The sequence below is a fragment of the Aethalodelphis obliquidens genome, unplaced genomic scaffold (assembly GCF_003676395.1).
Source record: "Aethalodelphis obliquidens isolate GAN/ISIS:26980383/991018 unplaced genomic scaffold, ASM367639v1 scaffold74, whole genome shotgun sequence".
Lineage (NCBI taxonomy): Eukaryota > Metazoa > Chordata > Mammalia > Artiodactyla > Delphinidae > Aethalodelphis > Aethalodelphis obliquidens.
Genome location: NW_020838018.1, coordinates 4748827 through 4770300, shown reverse-complemented (window position 1 = coordinate 4770300; position 21474 = coordinate 4748827). Strand labels below are relative to the sequence as shown.

Genomic DNA, 21474 nt, shown 5'->3' with positions numbered 1-21474 from the left:
CACAGCCGTGCCTGGCTCAGGGCAGGCGCTGAGTACACATGTGTTCAATGTTGTCAGAAGTTTTTTTGCAACTCTTCAGTTTTGTGCCTTTACTTGGACGTTTCTTCAGGTCACCCGGGGAAGGATATGATTCACATCCTCAGCAGACAGTTTTCAAGGCCATCGTGTGTGTAAACTGACCAGGAGGGTTAATCAGCAGATTTCACCTTTTCCCTCCCTTATTTAGAGGTTCTTTCTCATCTCTAATGTAAGAAAAACCTGCTTGTATATCATCAGGTATTATTCTAAGTTACCTGAAATCAAAAGCTGGGCATCTGTTTTTACTGCCTCTTTGCATTTTGATGATAACTACTCTTCTCTCTGGTGGTAGGGGCCAAGGTTCACTCTGAAAAGGTAACAGCAATTGCAGGGAATCAAAATACATCAGCTATGGTATCAAATTAGCATTAAAACAAAACACCTTTGAGATAGTTACACGTTCCAAAGGGGCTTTATAAATATGCACAACTAAAGCTTCATGGGGAAGCCTAGACCGCGTTCACTAACATGACTAAAATACTTTTCTTTTATTACAAGCATAAACTGCAGAAGATCGGGCCCTCAGCTCTCAGTTATTCCTCTTCTCAGCAAATACCTTTCCTTATAAACGTGACCTCAGCTTGCCAATAGTTAACTATTAAAAAAATAGCTTCAGTCATTGAAATGTCACTCATTTTGGAATGTGCCAGTTGGGATTATTTCTACCTTTCTAGAATCTTGGCATTTTTCAGTGTGTATGGAACTCTGCTCATAGAATTAACCCAAGACAATATGTATGAAAATCTTTAACATGCCCTAGACTTCTGTGATAATTAAGAACTTAATTGATAAAGAGAAATGTTTTATTGGGATGCTAGCAACTTTATTTAGCTTTCTTTGTCCTCGGCATTTGCTTGAGCCATGGTAATGAAAGAAAATCAAAGCAGGAATTGAAATCACTTGAAGGCCTGTTATAAACCACTGGAGTGCAGTATATCTAGAATGATCCCCTGGGCTGTTTCCTCACATATTTCACTGATCACACATTTTTCAGTAAAGGTAAACCAATGTATTTAACTCTGTCATCACACTTCAACATTTTGGTCAGTATTTATGACAAAATGTTTACCCCAAAGCCCAAAAGAGCCATACTCACACCCAGTGCAATGCTCTGCAAGTTCTTGCATTTTCTGTACCAACTTTGGGGGTAGTTTTGGGGCTGGAAGATATATTTGACTGAATTCAGATCTAATCATATGATTAACCACTGCCAAAATGCTCAGATTTCGTTTCATGTATGAAATGGTAGTAGGTAAAAAACCACACCAGGATTGTAAGCTACTCAGAAAGCATCATCATAAATTTATCCACAAATAATTCCCTCCTCGTGAGAATTGCAACCCTGTCAGGGTGACATGTAGCCATAATAACAGAAGAACAAAATTATAACTAAGTTATAGTTGCCTTAGAACCATTTATAGTTGATTTTTTTTCTGATCATTAGCTCAGAATTTGCAGAGTCAAATTCTGTGGTTGTTGAAGTACATGTTAGGTCTATACTGCTAGAGTAACAGGAAGTTTTCTTGGAGGTTTGTCCTCTTTTTATTGGTAAAATGTTATGCGAGCATGGAGGAAAAGTTATGGGTACAGACACACATAGATACAGGTACAGAAGAGGTATAAAGAATTTGTATCAACTCCATCAGGGCAGTTGTCATTCATTAAAGTGGATGCTTTTGTCCTTTGTGGTCCTATACTGTAGGCGGAGATGTTAAATTAAAACGTTTCAAAGAATTAAAGGCATCATAAACAATAAGTCGTAAACAAGTCCTTTAACATATAATTAGGTTTCTAAGGAAAATAAAATATTATTTATACAGTTGCACAAGAATAATATTATTACTTGAAGTATATATACTTTAGAAACATTTATTATCTCCTAGATAAACTCATGAAATTACAGATTCAAAAGAATACAAATGGATGCTTTCATAAATTTGAAAAGTGAATATTCTCCTAAGTCTTTGGCATTTATTGACATGGACTAAGAAATAAAGTTTATCCCTTTTTGTTTCAGATTAATAAGCAAAGATTTATTGTTAATTTTGCACAAAGAAAGAACACAACGTTTAATTACCACCTCTTAACTATTTTAGAACATTATGTTTAATACGTCTGAGCAATCATATTACAATTACAATCAAAATGCATATCTACATAACACTGCCACTAGGTAAACTCTACTTTCCTCATTTGGGTTTTTCATGCACAGCAAGTATTTACATGAGTTTAACTGTCATAAAAAAGGCTTATTAGCATACCTGTCATGTTGCAATATACAAGGGATGGTCCCAGCGGGCCACTTCCATCTGAGTCGATATAGTAGAGCCCTGAAGAGTTTCCTCTGTGCCTGTGGGCTTCACATGACTGCTCGTAGACAGCTGCAAAGAACACGGGTCTCAGACAGGAGCTACAGTGGGATGGATCCCTCCATGTTGTGAATTAAGTGATACTTTCCCCAGTGACACTCATTCTGCATTGCTCTCAGGGACATTTTCTTTAGAGGAGTGTTTCCCTGTTTCAATCAGATAGAGTGAAGATTCTGAAGCACAGAGTGAAAGATTTTAGGAGGGATCACTGTGGGACATGTGGATCTGAATCCTGTATGTTCTAGAAACATAGGATTCTTTTCAAAATTGTGATAACTGGATTTACTCTTGTCTAATTCTTTTTTATTTCATAATATCTAAGCACCTGAAGTGCATTGGCTTAATCTCCCTAAATCATCTGCTTTTATCTAAATAATCATGTTATTTTATAAATTACTCTAATTATACTCTTTGTTTACTTAAAACAATTTACATGTGAAATGCATTTTTTTCAATGAGATGAATTTCACAAATCAGCAACTCTTCTTCATTCAGTTTTTAAAGTTTGCTTTAAAAAGAAACATCCTTAAATGCTTTGCAAATGATAATTCAAGAAAATCAAAGAAATATATATATAATATATATGAAATATCTCTTTATAGTTTCAATTTATCTTAATTCATAACTGAATTTTCTACATGTACAATAAATGTTTCTCTGTGTACAAGGCAAGAGATTAGCATCTGCAGATGATGGACTCAATATTCAGAAGACATTTAAATGAGTGATCAACCAAGTAACATCTCCAGTGTGCATCACTCGTTGCCTTGACAGGAAAAACCCTTTGAAAACCTGAAAAGCCGCTAATGGCTGCTGGGACAGAAGTGCAGCACTGATTCTGGCAGAGTGCTGGACTGGATCGTTAAGCCAGCTCTAACGATCAGATTTGGCAACCACACAGACAGACTCAGGTGGTGGTTAGGCAAGATCCACAAAATGGAGTGATCCGAAGAGGCTATGGCTTTATGCCATGCTACAATGACCGGATTATCTACACTTCTAACTTTGCCTATTTCAAGTAATCAACAAAAACCCAGGGAGAGATCGAGGGGTTGTTTTTCTCTCATCTCAAAGAAAAAGAACATGAAGGGAATGCTTTTTGCCCAGAGATTTTACAAAGGTAAACATCCTTTTGTTAAACATGGTCAAGTGTCAAATGTACCAGATTGTCCCAAATCAATGGCACGGCTACTACCATCTACACTGTTGGACACAGAGACAACATGGACTGCTTTTCCACCATGCGTGCATTTTGGCTGCTCATGTTTACACTCCTATAAATACATACATATGCTCATGACCACCTAGAAAAGTGTCCAGAGGGATACACGAAAATTGATAGCAGTGTTTGTGTTTGGGTTGGGGCTGGAATTGCCTAGGAAACAAAAGTAGAGGAGGAATGACTAGGAGAAAGTTTGCTTTAAACACGAATGCACACGTGTATTAATCGTGCACTTAGACCCAAAAATAATGGTCTCGTGATCATCTATTTTGATTTGGCAATATCTCATCTTCATGTAGCTTACCAGTTAGATGATCCCAATAAAGTCAATTCAGTTATTAGACCAGATCACGGGGCACAAATGAAACACCCTACATATATATATATCTGTTAGTTTTAAAATCAGAGTTGTTTAGAATGATGTTTAGATCACAGTTACTGATAGCATTTTAGCCATATTTCTTACTCATTAATATTCAGTAGATATCTGCTTCATATAAGACACCTTGCTAAGTATGATGGAGGACACTCTAAGGAAGAGATCACCCCATTCCTAACTGTGACTTGGCCAAGTCACTTAGCCTCAAGTTTCCCAGATGTCCAGCTCTTTTCAACTGAAGAGTTACTCCGGGAAATTCTCACCTGGCACTAGTACAGTAAATAGAGTTGCAGGTGGAATTGCTCTGGTTGAACTTATGGGATGTTTAGGGCATAAGTCACCTCCCTTTGTCTTCCAAGATGCTTTGAGCTCCTCTGTGGAACCTTCAGGGCTGAGGACACAGGGCTCTCATCCCAACACTGATGCCTGCCTCACTGGGATTCACTTCCCATAAAGACAAATTTATGCCAGTCCAAACTCTGCTTTTCTCCCATATGTGGAAATAAAATTAAATAATTCACAGGGAAGAGTTCTTAAAAGTGCAATGTATTCTCCCAGTAGGAGGGACTGAACATGGTGAGATCTGTGAATTTTCATATCATGCTGTCTCTCTCTAAAGACCCAGAGAGAGGGGTGCTACCAGAGAAGGGATTCAGAAACATCAGCAGTGACACACAAATAGGGAAAAATGAAAAGAAAAACATATACAAAAGCCAATAATTAGAAGACCAAGGGCATTTCAGAGGCTCTGTCATAAGCTAATGGATTAACGGTCAATAAAGTTTTGTTAGCTTTAAAGTTGAAGGAATAATTCTTCAGAAAAGAGACTGGTGTTCTAGACAGAAGAAACACCACTAAGAGGAGATGGAGAGTGTGACCCTGGGTAAACAGCCTCTCTCGTTCCTCAGTGTAAAATGTAGATAAAAATACATTTACCTCCTAGAGTTGTTTTGAGGATTAAAGGAGTTGAAACATGCAGAGAACTAGAATCGTGCAAGTACATGGTAAGTTCCAGTAAGTTCCATCATCATCATCATCATCATCATCACCACCACCATCATCATCAGAGAACATCAAGATTGCAAGGAACCTAAGCATTTGCCTGGCTTGTCACTGATGTCTAGAAGCCCTACCGTGTTAGCTCCCATCCTATACTTCTTCTGAGACTTTTCTTGTTTAATTTTATAAATATTGAGAATCTAGTAACTCATGCTTTTTACTTAGGCAGACAGGACTTGAGAACTAAAATTGGATTCTGCTCGAGGAAGAGAACAAGATATAATATCATGAGTTCTAGATTTAATTTATACTTTGACTATATTTTATTTTCCTATACTTATTTTCCTTTGCCTACTATTTTTTTCTATCCTATGATATATGTATTTCTGTTAGCTGCCTTATCATCAGTAGGAAATAAATTTGATTAAAAATAAACCAGACAAAAATTAATGTCTAAAATAATTATTTTTTGTTGTTGCTTTCTAGCACATGGTTGCACGCACACATATACACAAAATAATGGAAAGAAAAATAGAACTACATGGAAATCAGAACAGAAAGGAGAGTGAATGAAGTGTGAGGCTTACAGGAATGGCAGGTTGCACCGGTGTAACCAGTGTGTGCACAGTTGCAGGAGAAGGTGTCCCAGGACTGGGAACATTCACCCCCATGTTCACAATAGCTGGGCAAACACCTAGAAGAAGACAGACACAGCACTATTTCCCACACTTCGTCATGATAAATGTGTATCTTAATATTCATATGTTGTAATGAAAACAGTGACTTGATCAGAAAAATTTCAACATGAACAAAAATTGTTGGGTCTGTCATCAAGGTTTCCAAATGTAATATCAATCATAGACTAAAAAATCCACTAGATGCTACCAACTGTCATGTATTTGTGACAGACAAATTTTCTACACATCTCATTACATCAGAAAATGTGTTTTCTTTTTCACAAATAAGGCAAGATTAATTTCATACATGACAGGGATATAAATTGCTTGCAATGGCCATAGACAGCACATTTCCCATCCCTGTTTCCATGTCCTTGCAATGTGAACTATAGATACTTCCATCAAAAAGTATAGCTTACTTCACCTTGAATCTGGGTTGGGCATATGACCTGCTTGGATCAATGAGGCATTAGCAAACTAACACAGCAGAGGCTAGAAAAGTGCTTGGGCAGTGGGCTTGCTCTCTTGCTGAGTTTTAAACCCTGAAAGCACAACCACATGAAGAAACCTGGGCTTGTTCAGGTTGTCTAGTCACCCCTGTAGGTTCAAACCACAGGACAAGTGAGTAAGGGGATTATAAGTCAACCAGCTGCCAGCTGATCCCCCAGGCAACCACAGATGCATGGGAGAGCCCAGCAAGCAAATACAGAACTGTGAGATAAACAAATTTGTTGTTGTTTTCAGCTAGTAAGTTTTAAAGATAATTTATTGTGCAGCCAAAGCTAACTGATATATGTATACCACATTGTAATATGTTACCATGTTGACTTAGTACATAAGGAAACATTTTAAAGAGAAGGAAGGAAGTCAGGAAAAAGGAGAAACTCTTTATCCATATAGCATCACAGTGCCAGGGGTTCTGAATGTCATCTACTTTAGATCAGACTGATGATGCCTCTAGGAATTAGATTTAGAGATCACTTAAGACTAAGGGATTTATTGTTATTTTTTCCCCCACATAATTGAATAAACCACAAAATCACTCAGGTAAACCAAATAACCACTTATATCTCATGGACATTGTTACATCTCACTTTTTGAAATTGGAAATTTAATACTTGTTTATAAGATTAAAATTTTTAATTGCAAGAATGTTAATTTTTTTATTATCAAAAAGAGGTGCTATTCTCAACAAAATAATAGAAAATTGAATCCAAAAATGTATAAAAAATATATAAAACATAATTGAGTAGAATTTATTCCAGGTATGCAAGGCTGCTCCAAAATTTGAAATAAATAATTTGAAAATTAATATAATCTATCACATAAACAGGCTAAAGAAGAAAAACCATTTGGTCACATAAATAGATGCAGAAGTATTGGACAAAATCTAACACTGATTCACGATAAAACAAAAATAAAACCAACCAAACAAAACACCTTGGCAAACTAGTAATAGAGAGGAACTTCCTCAACTTGATTAAACAAACAAACAAACAAACAAAATCTCCAAAACCCTACAGCAACATTATATTTAATGGTGAGAAACTAGATGCTTTCCTCTAAGTATGGGAACAAAGCAAAGATTTGCTCTCACCACTCTTATTCAAACATCATACTGGAAGTCTTAGCTAATGCAATAAGACAAGAAAAGGAATAAAAGGTACAAAGATTGGGAAAGAAGAAATAAAACCATCTTTGTTCACAGATGACATGACTGACTATGTGGAAAATCTCAAATAATCAACAAAAAACTTCTGAAACTAATAAGTGATGATAGCAAAGCTGTAGGATTCTTTCTTATAAGTGAACAATGAACAATTGAAATTTAAAATGAAAACCACAACACTTACATTAGCATTATCCAAAAAATAGAATACTTAGACAAATCTAACAAAACATATACAAGATCTATATGAGAAAAATTACAAAACTCTGATGAAGGATAAAAAAGAAAATCTAAATAAGTGGAGATATTCCATGTTCATGGATAGTAAGACTCAAAATTGGCAAGATTTCAGTTATTCCAAATTTGATCTATAGATTCAAGGGAATCTCAGTCAAAATCCCTGCAGGTAATTTTGTGGATATCAACAAACTGATCCTAAAGTTTATATGGAAAGGCAAAAGACCCAACAAAATATTGAAGAAGAAAAAAGTCAAAGAACTAATAACACTACTCAACTTCAAGACTTACAAAGCTACAGAAATCAAGACAGTGTGGCACTGGCAAAAGAGCAAATAGATTAATGGCACAGACTAGAAAGCCCAGAAACAGACACACAAAATTAATCAACTCATCTTTAACAAAGAAGCAAAGGCAACTCCCTGGAGAAAGGACAGTCTTTCCAACAAATAACTGCTGGAACAACTGGGTCTCCACATGCACAAAAAATAATAATATAAACACAGACTTTACATCTTTCTCAAAAATGAACTCAAACTAGATCTTAGAATTTTAAAATGTAAAATGCAAAACAGTTCAACTCTCAGAATATAACATAGGAGAAGATCTAGGTGACCTTGGTTTGGCAATGACTTTTCAGATACAGTCCACAAAAGAAAAAAATGGTAATTTTGACTTCAGTAAAATTAAAAACTTCTTTTCTATGAATAACATTAAGAGCATGAAAAGATTAGCTATAGACTAATGGGTAACTTTCAAAACACGTATCTAACAAGGGATTCGTATCTAAAATATAGGAAGAGCTCTTAAATTCAACAATAAGGACATAACCAATTAAAACCCGGGGCAAAAGATCTGAACAGACACCTGGCCAAAGAAGGTATCAAGATTGCAAATAAAAATATAAAAAGCTTCCCAGCATCACATGTCAGTAGAGAAATGCAAATTAAAGCAATGAGATAACACTACAGACCTATTAGGATAGCAAACATCCAAAACACTGACAACACCAAATACTGGCAGGGATGAGGAACAACAGGAACTCTCATTGACTGTTGGTGGGAATGCAAAATGGAAGACAGTTTGGCAGTATCTCACAAAACTAAACATCTTCTTACTAAATGATCCAGCAATTGTACTCCTTGGTATTTACGCCGATGAGTTGAAAACTTACTTCCACACCAAAATCTGCACGTAAATGTTTACAGCAGCTTTGTTAATTGCCAAAACCTGGAAGTAACCAAGATGTCCTTCAGTAGGTGAATGGACAAAGTAGTGGTACAGAATATTATTTAGCACTAAAAACAAATAAGCTGTCCAGCCACAAAGGACATGGAAGAATCTTAAATGCGTATTACAAAGTGAAAGGCTACGTAGAGCATGATTCCAACTATGTGACATCCTGGAAATGGCAAAACTATGAAGAGAGTAAAAAGATCAGTGATTTCCAGGCCAGGGGTTGGGGGAAGGGAGGGGAATTGAGTAGGTGAAGCATGGGAGATTTTTAGGGCTGTGAAACTATTCTGTACGATACTGTAATGGTGAAGACATAACATTATGCATTTGTAAAACCCCATAGAACTGTTTAACACAAAGAGTGAACTTGTAAACTATGGACTTTGGTTAATAAGAATGTATCAATATTGGTTCATCAATCGTAATAAATGTACAACACTGATGCAAGATGTTAATAATACAGAAACTGTGTGAGAGGAGACTGGGAAGAGAGGAGATAAAGGGGAGCTCTCTATACTTTCTGCAAACCTAAAACTGCTCTAAAAAATAAAGGATATTAATTAAAAATGTTCATTGTGAGGGACTTATCACAGGCAAGTATATAAAACTAAAATGTATTGAAATTCTCACCTTAGAGAAGGAAAATATGTGTGTGTATAGATTTATAAATTTATACATAATTTTATATAAATGTTATATTATTTTTCTATTACTGCCATAACAAACTACCACAAAGTGTATTAAGAAAAAGAGAGATTCACACCAATGATAGGATCTCTGCTTAGAAGACAGGACAGTATAAACATGTAGAAATACCCAGAGCGCAACATACAACCCTGTTTCATCCCAGTCGGCTCCCCAACAGCCACTTATCTGCAAATCAGAAAAGGTAAAACAAACATCCTTAAAAGGAAAGTAGGAAAAACAAAAGATGAAAGGGAGCATCTGGCTATTTTATGATATTTTTTTGTCCTCTAATACTGCACAAATTACACTCCCAGACACTGAAATTCCAGTAGATCTAACCAAAGAACTATTTTGGTTTTCTTTGGAAAAATATGGGAAAATTTCAACTGTCAGTAAGAACTGGAAATAGGCAAACTCACTTTTACTTTAAAAAGAAATAAAATGATATATAGTAGAGTTTTTGAAATTTTTCCTGGATATGCTTATTTTTAATTTCTGACAAATTTCAGAACAGTTTGTCAACCTTAAGATTGTGAATTTCAAAATCAGTTTGGGCCAGTTGGGATTCACATGTGGAATAAATGGTGCCCGACTTATTTATCTTTCTGGAGAGGTTTACTAGGTGAATGCATAGGATGGGGCATCCATACCTTGACAGTCAGCAAATTGCTATAACAGTCGAAGAACAGGACAGTCTATAGCAAAGTCAGAGAGTATTAGGAGTGGTGGTATTTCAGATCATGTTACCTAAGCATCCCATTGGACCGAAAGGGTGGCTTGATCCGAGTAGGGCCCATCCCCTTTACCCCTCGCTTGAACAAAGTAACTTCTTGCCCTTCTTTTCGACACGTTGGAACACTCTAAAATCATACTAGAATAGATTCCATACTTTTTAACGCAGTGAAAATGACTGCTTTATGATAAAGAATATCATAGTTTACCTAGAAATGTTTTGGGATAAGATTTTTTTTTCATAAATAAGAACTTAAAGTTTGTGGTAATTAATTTTCTTCTAAATGTGTTATTTTCTTTTAAAAAGAACCCCAAGATGTATGATGCACAATGTCACATTTAGCATCTAGAAGATTAATGTTGGGTCAAAGGCAGTGGAAATGAGGAAAGTGACCCCATCAGCACCATCCATGGCTGGGGGTGCTCTAGACAGCAAACACCTGAGCCTAAAAGGAACCTGAAAAGAGCTATGTAGCCTGAGTTACATGACATGAAATCCTAATGTCCAAAACCCCAAGGGTGTAAGACACGATCCCTCCTCACTGCTATCCCCTCCCCACAGCCTTGTCCCAAAGGACTGCACTGCCTTCCCTATAAAGTGTCATCCGAGCCTCAGGAAGACAGAGCGTGATGCACAAGTCCTTATATGGCTCAGGAAAGTTTCCTAAGTACCCCTAAGATTTCAAACATCTTTTCAGCATTTGCAGTGTGAGGAATGCTGCTATGTATGATGAATTATTCATTCCTGTGCCCAATGGATAGAAGTTAGAAAGCTAGCTGCATTTTAATAATAAATCTCAGATTCACTTGAGCACATTAGGACTTGCTCTGGGCAGGCAGAGTGGTGGGCTGGGTGGATGGCTGCGTACAGTGCACAGTGCCCGAAGACAGCCCAGGTGTGAGTGTCTGCTTTGCTGCACTTTTAAGTGAATCTATTTCATGGTGCATTGGACATGCAGTTAGTAGGTATGGACTAAAGGGTTGAGAAAAAATGAATATTTTTAGTATTAAGAAGAATGGAGAGTAAGGACATGTCTTTAGATGTTGAACCATAAAAAATTACAAGTAGTGACTATATAGGCCATCCAAAGTGCCAATAGCTATTTTTATAACCACTTACAAAGTTGCCATGAGCCTCAATTTTATGGAAGATAACTTAATACCACAGATGTCTCCATAGACTAGTACAGATATCTGAAAATCTTTTAAAAATGTGATGTGGAAATTTTTCTATTTTGGTCACACACACACACACACACACACACACACACACACACACACGTTGGTTTTTTGTTTTAGTTTTGAAATAAAGACCTTTATGCACAAAGGGGCAACCTTTATGTGAGATAAATACTGTGATTATACACGTGCTGTGATGGAGTTCTCCAAGCACTAAAATAACTTTCTGTGAGCTTCCCGACTGAAGTGACAACCAGGCTACTGACAGTGAGCTGTGACTTCCCACCCTCCTGACCCACTAAAAGCCATTCCCATGGGTGAGAGGATGTACTCTACCTCCAAAAGAGCATCTCTAACCCTCTCCCAATACCAAGATTCAGGATGCCAGAGCTGGCTGCAGTTATAACTTGCAGATGATGTTACACTTTCTATGCCAAAAAAATTTTTATAATTTGAAAATTAGGGTTGAGAGTTTTGTCTAAATTCTTTAAATCATTTTTTTTCCTCTACAAATGAATAGAATGTGAACATATGGCCATGGACATTTGCACAAGAACTCAAGTTCTTGTGAGTCAATATTTTACATACTGGGAATTTATGATCTTCTCGTACACTGCTAAATTGCACTGTAACTTGTAGTTAATTGGACATGACAGGGAATTTCAATTAGTGTTAAATTTGGATTATATTTACTCCACAAAGGACTCTGTGCAGTGTGAACTTTGGAAAGGTGCCCATGTATGGATGTGTGAGGATGTCTGGAGTATGTATATTTACTCAACACGAACTTAATGCACTCCTACTGCAGAGAAGTCAGACATACCAGTTACAGAAAAAAACTTGAATGTGTGATGGTTAAGCCATCACTTTTAGCCAAAATTACTTAAAAGGCAGACATGACTAACAAATAACTTCAGTAAAGTTGCAATTCTTAGCAATTTTAATATGCTATTGTTTTAAAGTTTTGCCTTTCTTGTCTTCTTCAGTGAAGTGGTACCATGTTCAGTATGTGGTAACTGAATTCTCTCTATTCTTTACTGTGTTTCAAACATCACTAGAAATCCCCAAAGCTTCCACCTTTCTCAAAGGAAGAGTTACTTTTCATTTTTCCTGTAGAATAGGGAGTGTAAGGTGAATGCAGCTGACCACATAGAATTTTGATTTCCGGGTCCTCAATGATCTCTTTAGAATATTCTAATCTGTTTTGTGCAATGTTCGAATTTTTTAAAGTATATACTAATCAATAATTATAATAGCATCAGTAGTATTCTGTGTGAATTAAGTAGCTTGGAGGCATACACAAGGAAAATTCATGAGAGTGTGTCTTCTAAGAAAATATCTTGGAAAGAAGCAATTATTTAAAGTTTGTCATTTTTGTTTTCAATGTAAATATAATTTTTCCCTATGGAATGGATATCAGTAATGGAGAAGGGGCAAGAATATGCTCTCTTCCAGCGGTTCATTTGTTTTTAATCTACTATCAAAAAGTTGAAAACAGGCATGCTGACATGAGATTGCCTACCTGTCTGTGAGGCCACAGGTGTCTATCTGGAGGTCACGGTAACTCCCCAGCGCCCCCTGCTGTATGGAGATGGGATCCACCGCTTTGTCACCAATGGAGATGAGCCTCAGGCAGCCCTGAAATCCATTCAGGGGACTTGCACATCCAGGGTCAGAGCTGTTGTCAGGACAGCCTGAATGAACATGGAAACACACACAGGAGAAAATAAACAGTTATGAAAAAATATCGTATGGTATTTCTCATATGCAAAAATTGCTACCTCCCCCTGTTTGCAGACACCTGAAGATTAGACTTCCTACACCATTTGGGAAGGTCACATTGCCCATGGATAGGGTGGTGGAGAGCTGACAAGAACAAAATTTGTTGGTATTGGTCACGTGTAAAAATAATAAATAAAGCCAGGCTTATGGAGAGATGAGAGGAAGGGAAGATGTGAAATCTGACAAATAGAATTACTGTACATTTAATTTAAGCAGTTTGATTTCTTTTTTGAAAGCATACTCAAGAAATCACTCCTTTTAGCATGATGTTAAACTAGATGAACTAAGGGCATGTGATAGTAGAATGAGAAAAAAAGTTACAGGCATAATAGGACTTGCTAAATTTAAAATGCCTGAAAAATAATTTTAAATTGAGACTTGACCTGGACACCCTCCATTCATCTAAAAACTTAAATATCATCTGTATGTGCATGTATGTGCAGGCACAGGCAATATTTTAAAACACTTTTGATAACAACTGGTCTAAGAAATCTAATAGCAATTTATATTTACTTTTCTTTTTTTAATTAGGCACTTTAGTCAAATATCTTTCAACATTAACACATAGACAAATTAACAATATCTCATAATGATATGGCATTGCAAATAATGGAGAAAAATAAGCAACACAGAATATTCTATAAAAAAAAAGAAATGAGTTTTGATTAATTTCAAAATTAAGAGTTAAATTTTACAAGTTCTGCTACAGCCATTAATTGGTTTGCTGTAACTCCCCAACCACAATTCTTATAGAGTGGTTTTGTTTTATCCTCCTAGGTTTCCCAAGAGACAATGCTCTTATGATTATGAGCAAGCACATGGCTTTGAAATCAAAATCAAAGCAAGATGGGGTCCAGAACCACCTTCTCCACATGGGGGGCCAGCAGGGTTTTGAGTGCCCTCCTACCCTCCACTTAGTTGTCCCCTAAAGGAATCACAGGTTCTTAAATTTGCCTACGGCAAGATTGGCAATGTAGGAGAGGAAGGGGAAAGTTAGGGAAAGAGCATAATATGGGACACTTTACAACACACCTGGCTCAGGCTTTTCAAAGTCAGTATCAGAGGGAAGAGGTGGAATGGGAGACTTTTCTAGATTAAAATAAACTAAAAAGACATAACTGTTTGCATTGCATGAAGCTTGATTGGATCTTGATTCAAATGTTTAAAACAACCATAAAAACATCTTGGGGACAATTGCGATGATTAGAGATTTGGTATTAGATTATTTTAGGAAACTATTGTCAAGTTTGTTAAGAGCAAAAATGATACTATGTAGGAGAATATCCATATTTCAGGAGATGTATGTTGAAATATCTCAAAGTGTAGTGTCATGATGCATGTAGCTTATATTCAATGGTTCAGGGGAAAATGCAAATATAGAAAAATGTTAATTATTGAACCTTAGTGGTATGCGTATGGGTGTTCATTGTACTTTGCTTTCCACTCTTCTGTGTGCTTGAAACTTTTCATAATAAAAAGTGGTGGAGGGAGTTAGGTGATCCTCAAAAAATTAAATAATTAAATGACTCCCCCCCCACCACCATTTCCCACTCCTTTTTGGATTAAAGAAAACAACTTATAAAGAAAAAAAAAAAAGAAAGTTAGGGTAGGAGGATGCTGTCATTGTGAAACATTTCTGTAAAAGGCAACAATTTAGGGAAATCTGCTGTACAGAGCCCAGACTCCCTTATTCCCCCCTATTCAAGACTGAGGTTCTCCCCAGGATCTGCCAGGCTGAAGGGAGCTGACTCTCATGAGGCTGTGCCCCTCCGCAGGGACAACAGTGCCCAAGAATACAATGGAATGATGCAGTGCAGTGGCAGAGACCCATTTTCTCAACTGGGACCTCCCTGAAGGGCATCCCTGCTTCAGACTCCCCCTTGGCGTATTCAGAGACTTCTGTTGCAACTGCACTGCAGTTCAACTTGTCCCTCTGCCCATCCCAGCTGCTCTTTCAAACTTCCAGGTGTTGTTCCCAAGAATTACCCCCACTCAAACACCCACATGCAAATCTCCCATGCAGAGGCAGCTTCCTAGGGAACACAACCAACAGCCCTACATAGGACAAAAGGTAAAAGCATTTACTGAACTGAGTACTTCATTTTCATGTGCAAATATGAAAGAAGCACAACATTTTTAATAATTAACATTGTTTTAATTCCCAAAAATTGTCAAGCAAATTTTGTTTCACATGAAATTTACCTATTTTATTTATGCTTTGCTTTATAAAATTGTGTTTCATTTACATCATTTCCACAACTGTTTTAACTTTTAGATACAATGTTATAATTATTCATCTTTTGCTTTGTATTTTCCAATAATTTAAATAGTCAGGAATACTTATGTTAATATTTACAGCCTGGGGTTTGAGGTTATTTTATCAGATTCTTATTTTTAAAATCGAATGGAATAAGTAATTTTATAAAGTAAAGATTTTGCTCATTGTACTTATGTGTTTTTCATTCATCTCTCTTTGTACTTCTGTCTTGAAATCACTGGTGTACTTTCAAAGAGCAAAAACTGAAGATAGAGCCTCTTCTTGTTCCTCCATAATAGATGCTAGCCTTCTACCTAAGAATTTTCATAAAATACACACAGTTTACCTTTACTTTTCTTTCAGTGACTGAGGCTTTAATGTTTTGTATTTCTGACAAATAGAATTCAAAACAAGCCAAGGCCTGCATCAGGTTGAAACCATTAAAGGCACAATGAAACCTCATAAATTAACCTCAATGGGATTTTGACATTTCAAATATAATGTTATGTCATAAAGAACTGTTTAACTCTACAGCCTTCCTTTACCATTTTCTTGTCTTATGTGAAAATACACACATTTACTTTGTAAGAAAATTACTGAAGTGTTGGATGTATCTGGAAAAACTTGATATATCTTTTTTTTTAACATTTTTATTGGAGTATGATTGCTTTACAATGGTGTGTTAGTTTCTGCTGTGTAACAAAGTGAATCAGCTATACATTTACATATATCCCCATATCTCTTCCCTCTTGCGTCTCCCTCCCACCCTCCCTATCCCACCCCTCTAGGTGGACACAAAGCACCGAGGTGATCTCCCTGTGCTATGGGGCTGCTTCTCGCTAGCTATCTGTTTTACATTTGGTAGTGTATATATGTCCATGCCACTCTCTCACTTCGTCCCAGCTTCCCTTTCCCACTCCCTGTGCCCTCAAGTCCATTCTCTATGTCTGTGTCTTTATTCCGGTACAGCCCCTAGGTTCATCAGAACCATTTTTTTTTTTTTTAGATTCCATAAGTATGTGTTAGCATATGGCGTTTGTTTTTCTCTTTCTGACTTACTTCACTCTGTATGACAGACTCTAGGCCCATCCACCTCACTACAAATAACTCAATTTCGTTTCTTTTTATGGCTGAGTAATATTCCATTGTATATATGTGCCACATCTTCTTTATCCATTCATCCGATGATGGACACTTAGGTTGCTTCCATGTCCTGGCTATTGTAAATAGAGCTGCAATGAACATTGTGGTACATGACTCTTTTTGAATTATGGTTTTCTCAGGGTATATGCCCAGTAGTGGGATTGCTGGGTCATATGGTAGCTCTATTTTTAGTTTTTTAAGAAACCTCCATACTGTTCTCCATAGTGGCTATATCAATTTACATTTCTACCAACAGTGCAAGAGGGTTCCCTTTTCTCCACACCCTCTTCAGCATTTATTGTTTCTAGATTTTTTGATGATGGCCATTCTGACTGGTGTGAGGCGATACCTCATTGTAGTTTTTTTTTGTGTGTGTGTGACACGCGGGCCTCTCACTGTTGTGGCCTCTCCCATTGCGGAGCACAGGCTCTGGACACACAGGCTCAGTGGCCATGGCTCACGGGCCCAGCCGCTCCGCAGCATGTGGGATCTTCCCAGACCGGGGCACAAACCTGTGTCCCTTGCATCGGCAAGCGGACTCTCAAGCACTGCGCCACCAGGGAAGCCCCTCATTGTAGTTTTGACTTGCATTTCTCTAACGATTAGTGATGTTGAGCATCCTTTCATGTGCTTCTTGGCCATCTGTATGTCTTCTTTGGAGAAATGTCTATTTAGGTCTTCTGCTCATTTTTGGATTGGGTTGTTTGTTTTTTTACTATTGAGCTGCATGAGCTGTTTATATATTTTGGAGATTAATCCTTTGTCCGTTGATTCATTTGCAAGTATTTTCTCCCATTCTGAGGGTTGTGTTTTCGTCTTGTTTATGTTTTCCTTTGCTGTGCAAAAGCTGTTAAGTTTCATTAGGTCCCATTTGTTTATTTTTGTTTTTATTTCCATTTCTCTAGGAGGTGGGTCAAAAAAGATCTTGCTGTGATTTATGTCATAGAGTCTTCTGCCTATGTTTTCCTCTAAGAGTTTGATAGTGTCTGGCCTTACATTTAGGTCTTTAATCCATTTTTGAGTTTATCTTTGTATATGGTGTTAGGGAGTGTTCCAATTTCATTCTTTTACATGTAGCTGTCCAGTTTTCCCAGCACCACTTATTGAAGGGGCTGTCTTTTCTTTCTTTTTTTTTTTGCAGTACGTGGGCCTCTCACTGTTGTGGCCTCTCCCGCTGCAGAGCACAGGCTCCGGACGCGCAGGCTCAGCGGCCATGGCTCACGGGCCCAGCCGCTCTGCAGCACGTGGGATCCTCCCGGACCGGGGCACAAACCCGTGCCCCCTGCATCGGCAGGCAGACTCACACCCACTGCGCCACCAGGGAAGCCCTGTCTTTTCTTAATTAAGAAAATTCTTGCCTTTTTTATCAAAGATAAGGTGATCATATGTGCATGGGTTTATCTCTGGGCTTTCTATCCTGTTCCATTGATCTATATTTCTGTTTCTGTGTCAGTACCATACTCTCTTGATTACTGTAGCTTTGTAGTATAGTCTGAAGTCAAGGAGCCTGATTTCTTCTGCTCCATTTTTCGTTCTCAAGATTGCTTAGGCTATTCGGGGTCTTTTGTGTTTCCATACAAATTGTGAAATTTTTGTTCTAGTTCTGTGAAAAATGCCATTGGTAGTTTGATATGGATTGCACTGAATCTGTAGATTGCTTTGGGTAGTATAGTCATTTTCACAATATTGATTCTTCCAATCCAAGAACATGGTATATCGCTCCCTCTGTTTGTATCATCTTTAATTTCTTTCACCAGTGTTTTATAGTTTTCTGCATAAAGGTCTTTCACCTCCTTAGGTAGGTTTATTCCTAGTTATTTTATTCTTTCTGTTGCAATGGTAAATGGGCGTGTTTCCTTAATTTCTCTTTCAGATTTTTCATCATTAGTGTGTAGGAATGCAAGAGATTTCTGCACCTTAATTTTGTATCCTGCTATTTTACCAAATTCATTGATTAGCTCTGGTTGTTTTCTGGTAGCATCTTTAGGATTCTCTATGTATAGTATCATGTCATCTGCAAACTGTGACAGATTTATTTCTTCTTTTCCAATTTGGATTCCTTTTATTGCTTTTTCTTCTCTGATTGCTGTGGCTAAAACTTCCAAAACTATGTTGAATAATAGTGGTGACAGTGGACAACCTTGTCTTGTTCCTGATCTTAGTGGAAATGGAGAAACTTGGTATATCTTTATATCTTATAGGTGACTTCTACTTACCGCACTTAGTCACTAAGAATGTTAGGATAAAACATAGGAAACATTAAGTCAATACATAGTTTTGTGGAATCACTGTTATTCCTTTTCTGTTTTCTTACTTTTCTCCATATCACCAGCCTCAAACTCATCCAAAATACAATGTAGTATCTAACTACATCTGTTAGAAGAAAACAAAACCATATCCAGTTGTCACGGGGAAAGCTTTCTGAAAGCAAAACTTTAAAGAAGGAAAGTTTGAGCACTGAGTGCTCAATTCTCAGTTATGACATAAAGGTCAGGAAGTAGGGTATCATAGCCCAAGAGAAGCTCAGGGCAGGAGACACTCATTTGTCCATACAGATGGCTGCCCTGAAGCCCTGGTGGTAAAATGGCAGAGGACCATTCATCAATGAACTGATTTGGGATGGAGAGTGAAATGGACATTGAATAGTTATTGCTAAATTAATGAAAGATATCCATCATGACTGAGGGACTCAGAACTTTAAGTACCTCTGAGGATGACAGATAAATTGTCACTATGTCACTGCACCAGAATGGGTCCTCAGATGAGACTTCATTAGACTTGTCATAGGCTTGTTGGCCTGCTGACGTTTCACAGAAGGACACTCGGGGGATTTTGAACATAGCTTAATAGTCCCTGACTCTGCAGTTCAAGTATGCTATTGAGTAGTACAAAGATTCTATAAAAGGGAATTTATTAAGAGCTTAACTTTCCACCACCCTTAATAGAAGGCATCAAAAATCTGTGTACAGTATACTATAGTGAATCTGCTGTTGAAAGACACATTACAAAAAAAAGCACGGACTAAGAAAAGGCAGAAAAGGAAAATGAGATATCTAGATCACAGATCTCTCATGGGACGTTTAAGAAATGCTGCTATTAGTATACAGATGACCCTTCTCACAGTAAGAAAGCTGTGCTCTGAGACTGCCAGGCCAAAATAGAGACTTCCAGGTAGCCACAGAGCCCTGGTTTATGCTTCTGTCCTGAAATAATCACTGAGATCATCTCCTCCATTTGCTAAAGGGTCCTGAAATTATACGGTCACCTAATTAATAGCAAGCTGTACTAGTCTGCTTTTACAGTGAAGCATTGCAATGAAATCTGACTGATCTTATAATGATAATTGGAAACTTGCAGTTGACTATCCATTAGGAAAACCAGTAATGGGAAGGAAACCTGGTCAAGGAGTATTTCAGAACACAGGGTATTGTTTTCTGTGAAAAATCAGATATCATTAACTGGCTTTCACCTAGTTGACCCAGGAACACTGGCTTTATTAGTCCAAATATTGCTAGAAAGCATGGATTGGATGAAGTTCACTTCCATGTCAACATCACACATATTCTGGTACTGTCAGACACTAATCAAAAAGATAAGTAAACAGATACTGACATAAGCTACTCTTTGGATTGAATAATTACCCAGACATTGGCGTTTTCAGGGTAGAGCTTCCACTCAAGCTGTAGCTGACCTGTCCTACTTTACCCAGAACAGGGCTGGAACGTCCAATGAATTATGGAGACAAAGGGGCCCTGAGCAAGGGTTCTACATGTGCATAAAACTTGTGACTATAATAAATCTATTGAGAATCAGAACTCCATGCCTGTTGGTCCTAGACCTGCCTCTTCTGGTTTTCCTTGAGTAAAAATAATATCACCTTTTTATTTAACATTAGTAAATTAGTGTGTTTTGGTTTTGTTTGTTTTAGTTTGGCAAAGGCATTACTTGAATTTTTAAAATAGAATATATTCTTTCTCTAGGAAAAAAAGATGCTGCTGTGTCGATATAAAACGTACAGTTGACTAAGTTCGTTTGACTCAGTGGCTGAAACTGTTCTGTAGGAATCAACTGGATATTTATAGCCATGCGTATAGAGGTCACTCTAAATTTATACATTGGTTAGGAAGAAAGTGCTGTGACTGCAAGTTCTGTTTTTGCCACTCAGTGCCAACAGAGAATTACATCAGAAAAATAGGAAAGTTGTAATGAAGAAAAGTCATTATACTGTCTCATGGAATGTTTAAACTTTGTAATTCCACTCATCTTAGGGACACTTTCTTCTTGGAAACTATATTAACAAGACAGCCTGCACATCAGCACAATTTTATGAAAATACACAAGAAAGGCTCCTTATACATTTTTCAACACATTTCCTCTAGAGCTCTAGGGTCCTTTCACAGATATTAGTGGAGCCAACGGCTGGGTCTATGTGCACAACCAATGTGACAACTGGGTTCTTGAGCATTCATTCATCTTAACCATTGGAGTGTGCCACTAAAACCATGACACTGACTGTTGTTTCACTAAATTGACTGTACTTGTTAGGAATGTCAGATAGTTTGTGCATAAGGAAAATTTAAAAATCACTGGCAAGATGGTTCTTAGCAGCTGTACCAATATTTATAGCATTTTTATAATAAAAACTGGGCACAATCAAAATGTCTATTAACATAAAATGGTGAAATAGGTGTGTAAAACATGGTATAATATGCATCAAAAAGCACACAGCCATGAAAATTGATTAGCTATTCATATCTACATGGCTGGACCTCAAAAACTAATGTAGAACAAAAAAAATGCAAGTCACACAAGAATGTATGCAGGAATA

The 21474-nt window shown here is 37.2% G+C and overlaps 1 protein-coding gene across 2 annotated transcripts in view; it reads right to left on the bottom strand.

The window, feature by feature from the left end:
- The window catches only part of LOC113612254 (contactin-associated protein-like 3), a 141185-nt gene that overhangs the window by 51246 nt on the left and 68465 nt on the right, over nt 1–21474 (bottom strand). For both annotated transcript variants that reach the window (XM_027091982.1, XM_027091983.1), the window contains exons 8-10: nt 12987–13158; nt 5635–5741; nt 2340–2459 (exon numbers count right to left, since the gene is read on the bottom strand). In XM_027091982.1, coding sequence (XP_026947783.1) covers nt 2340–2459; nt 5635–5741; nt 12987–13158 — 399 coding nt within the window. The remainder of the gene's footprint in view (nt 1–2339; nt 2460–5634; nt 5742–12986; nt 13159–21474) is intronic.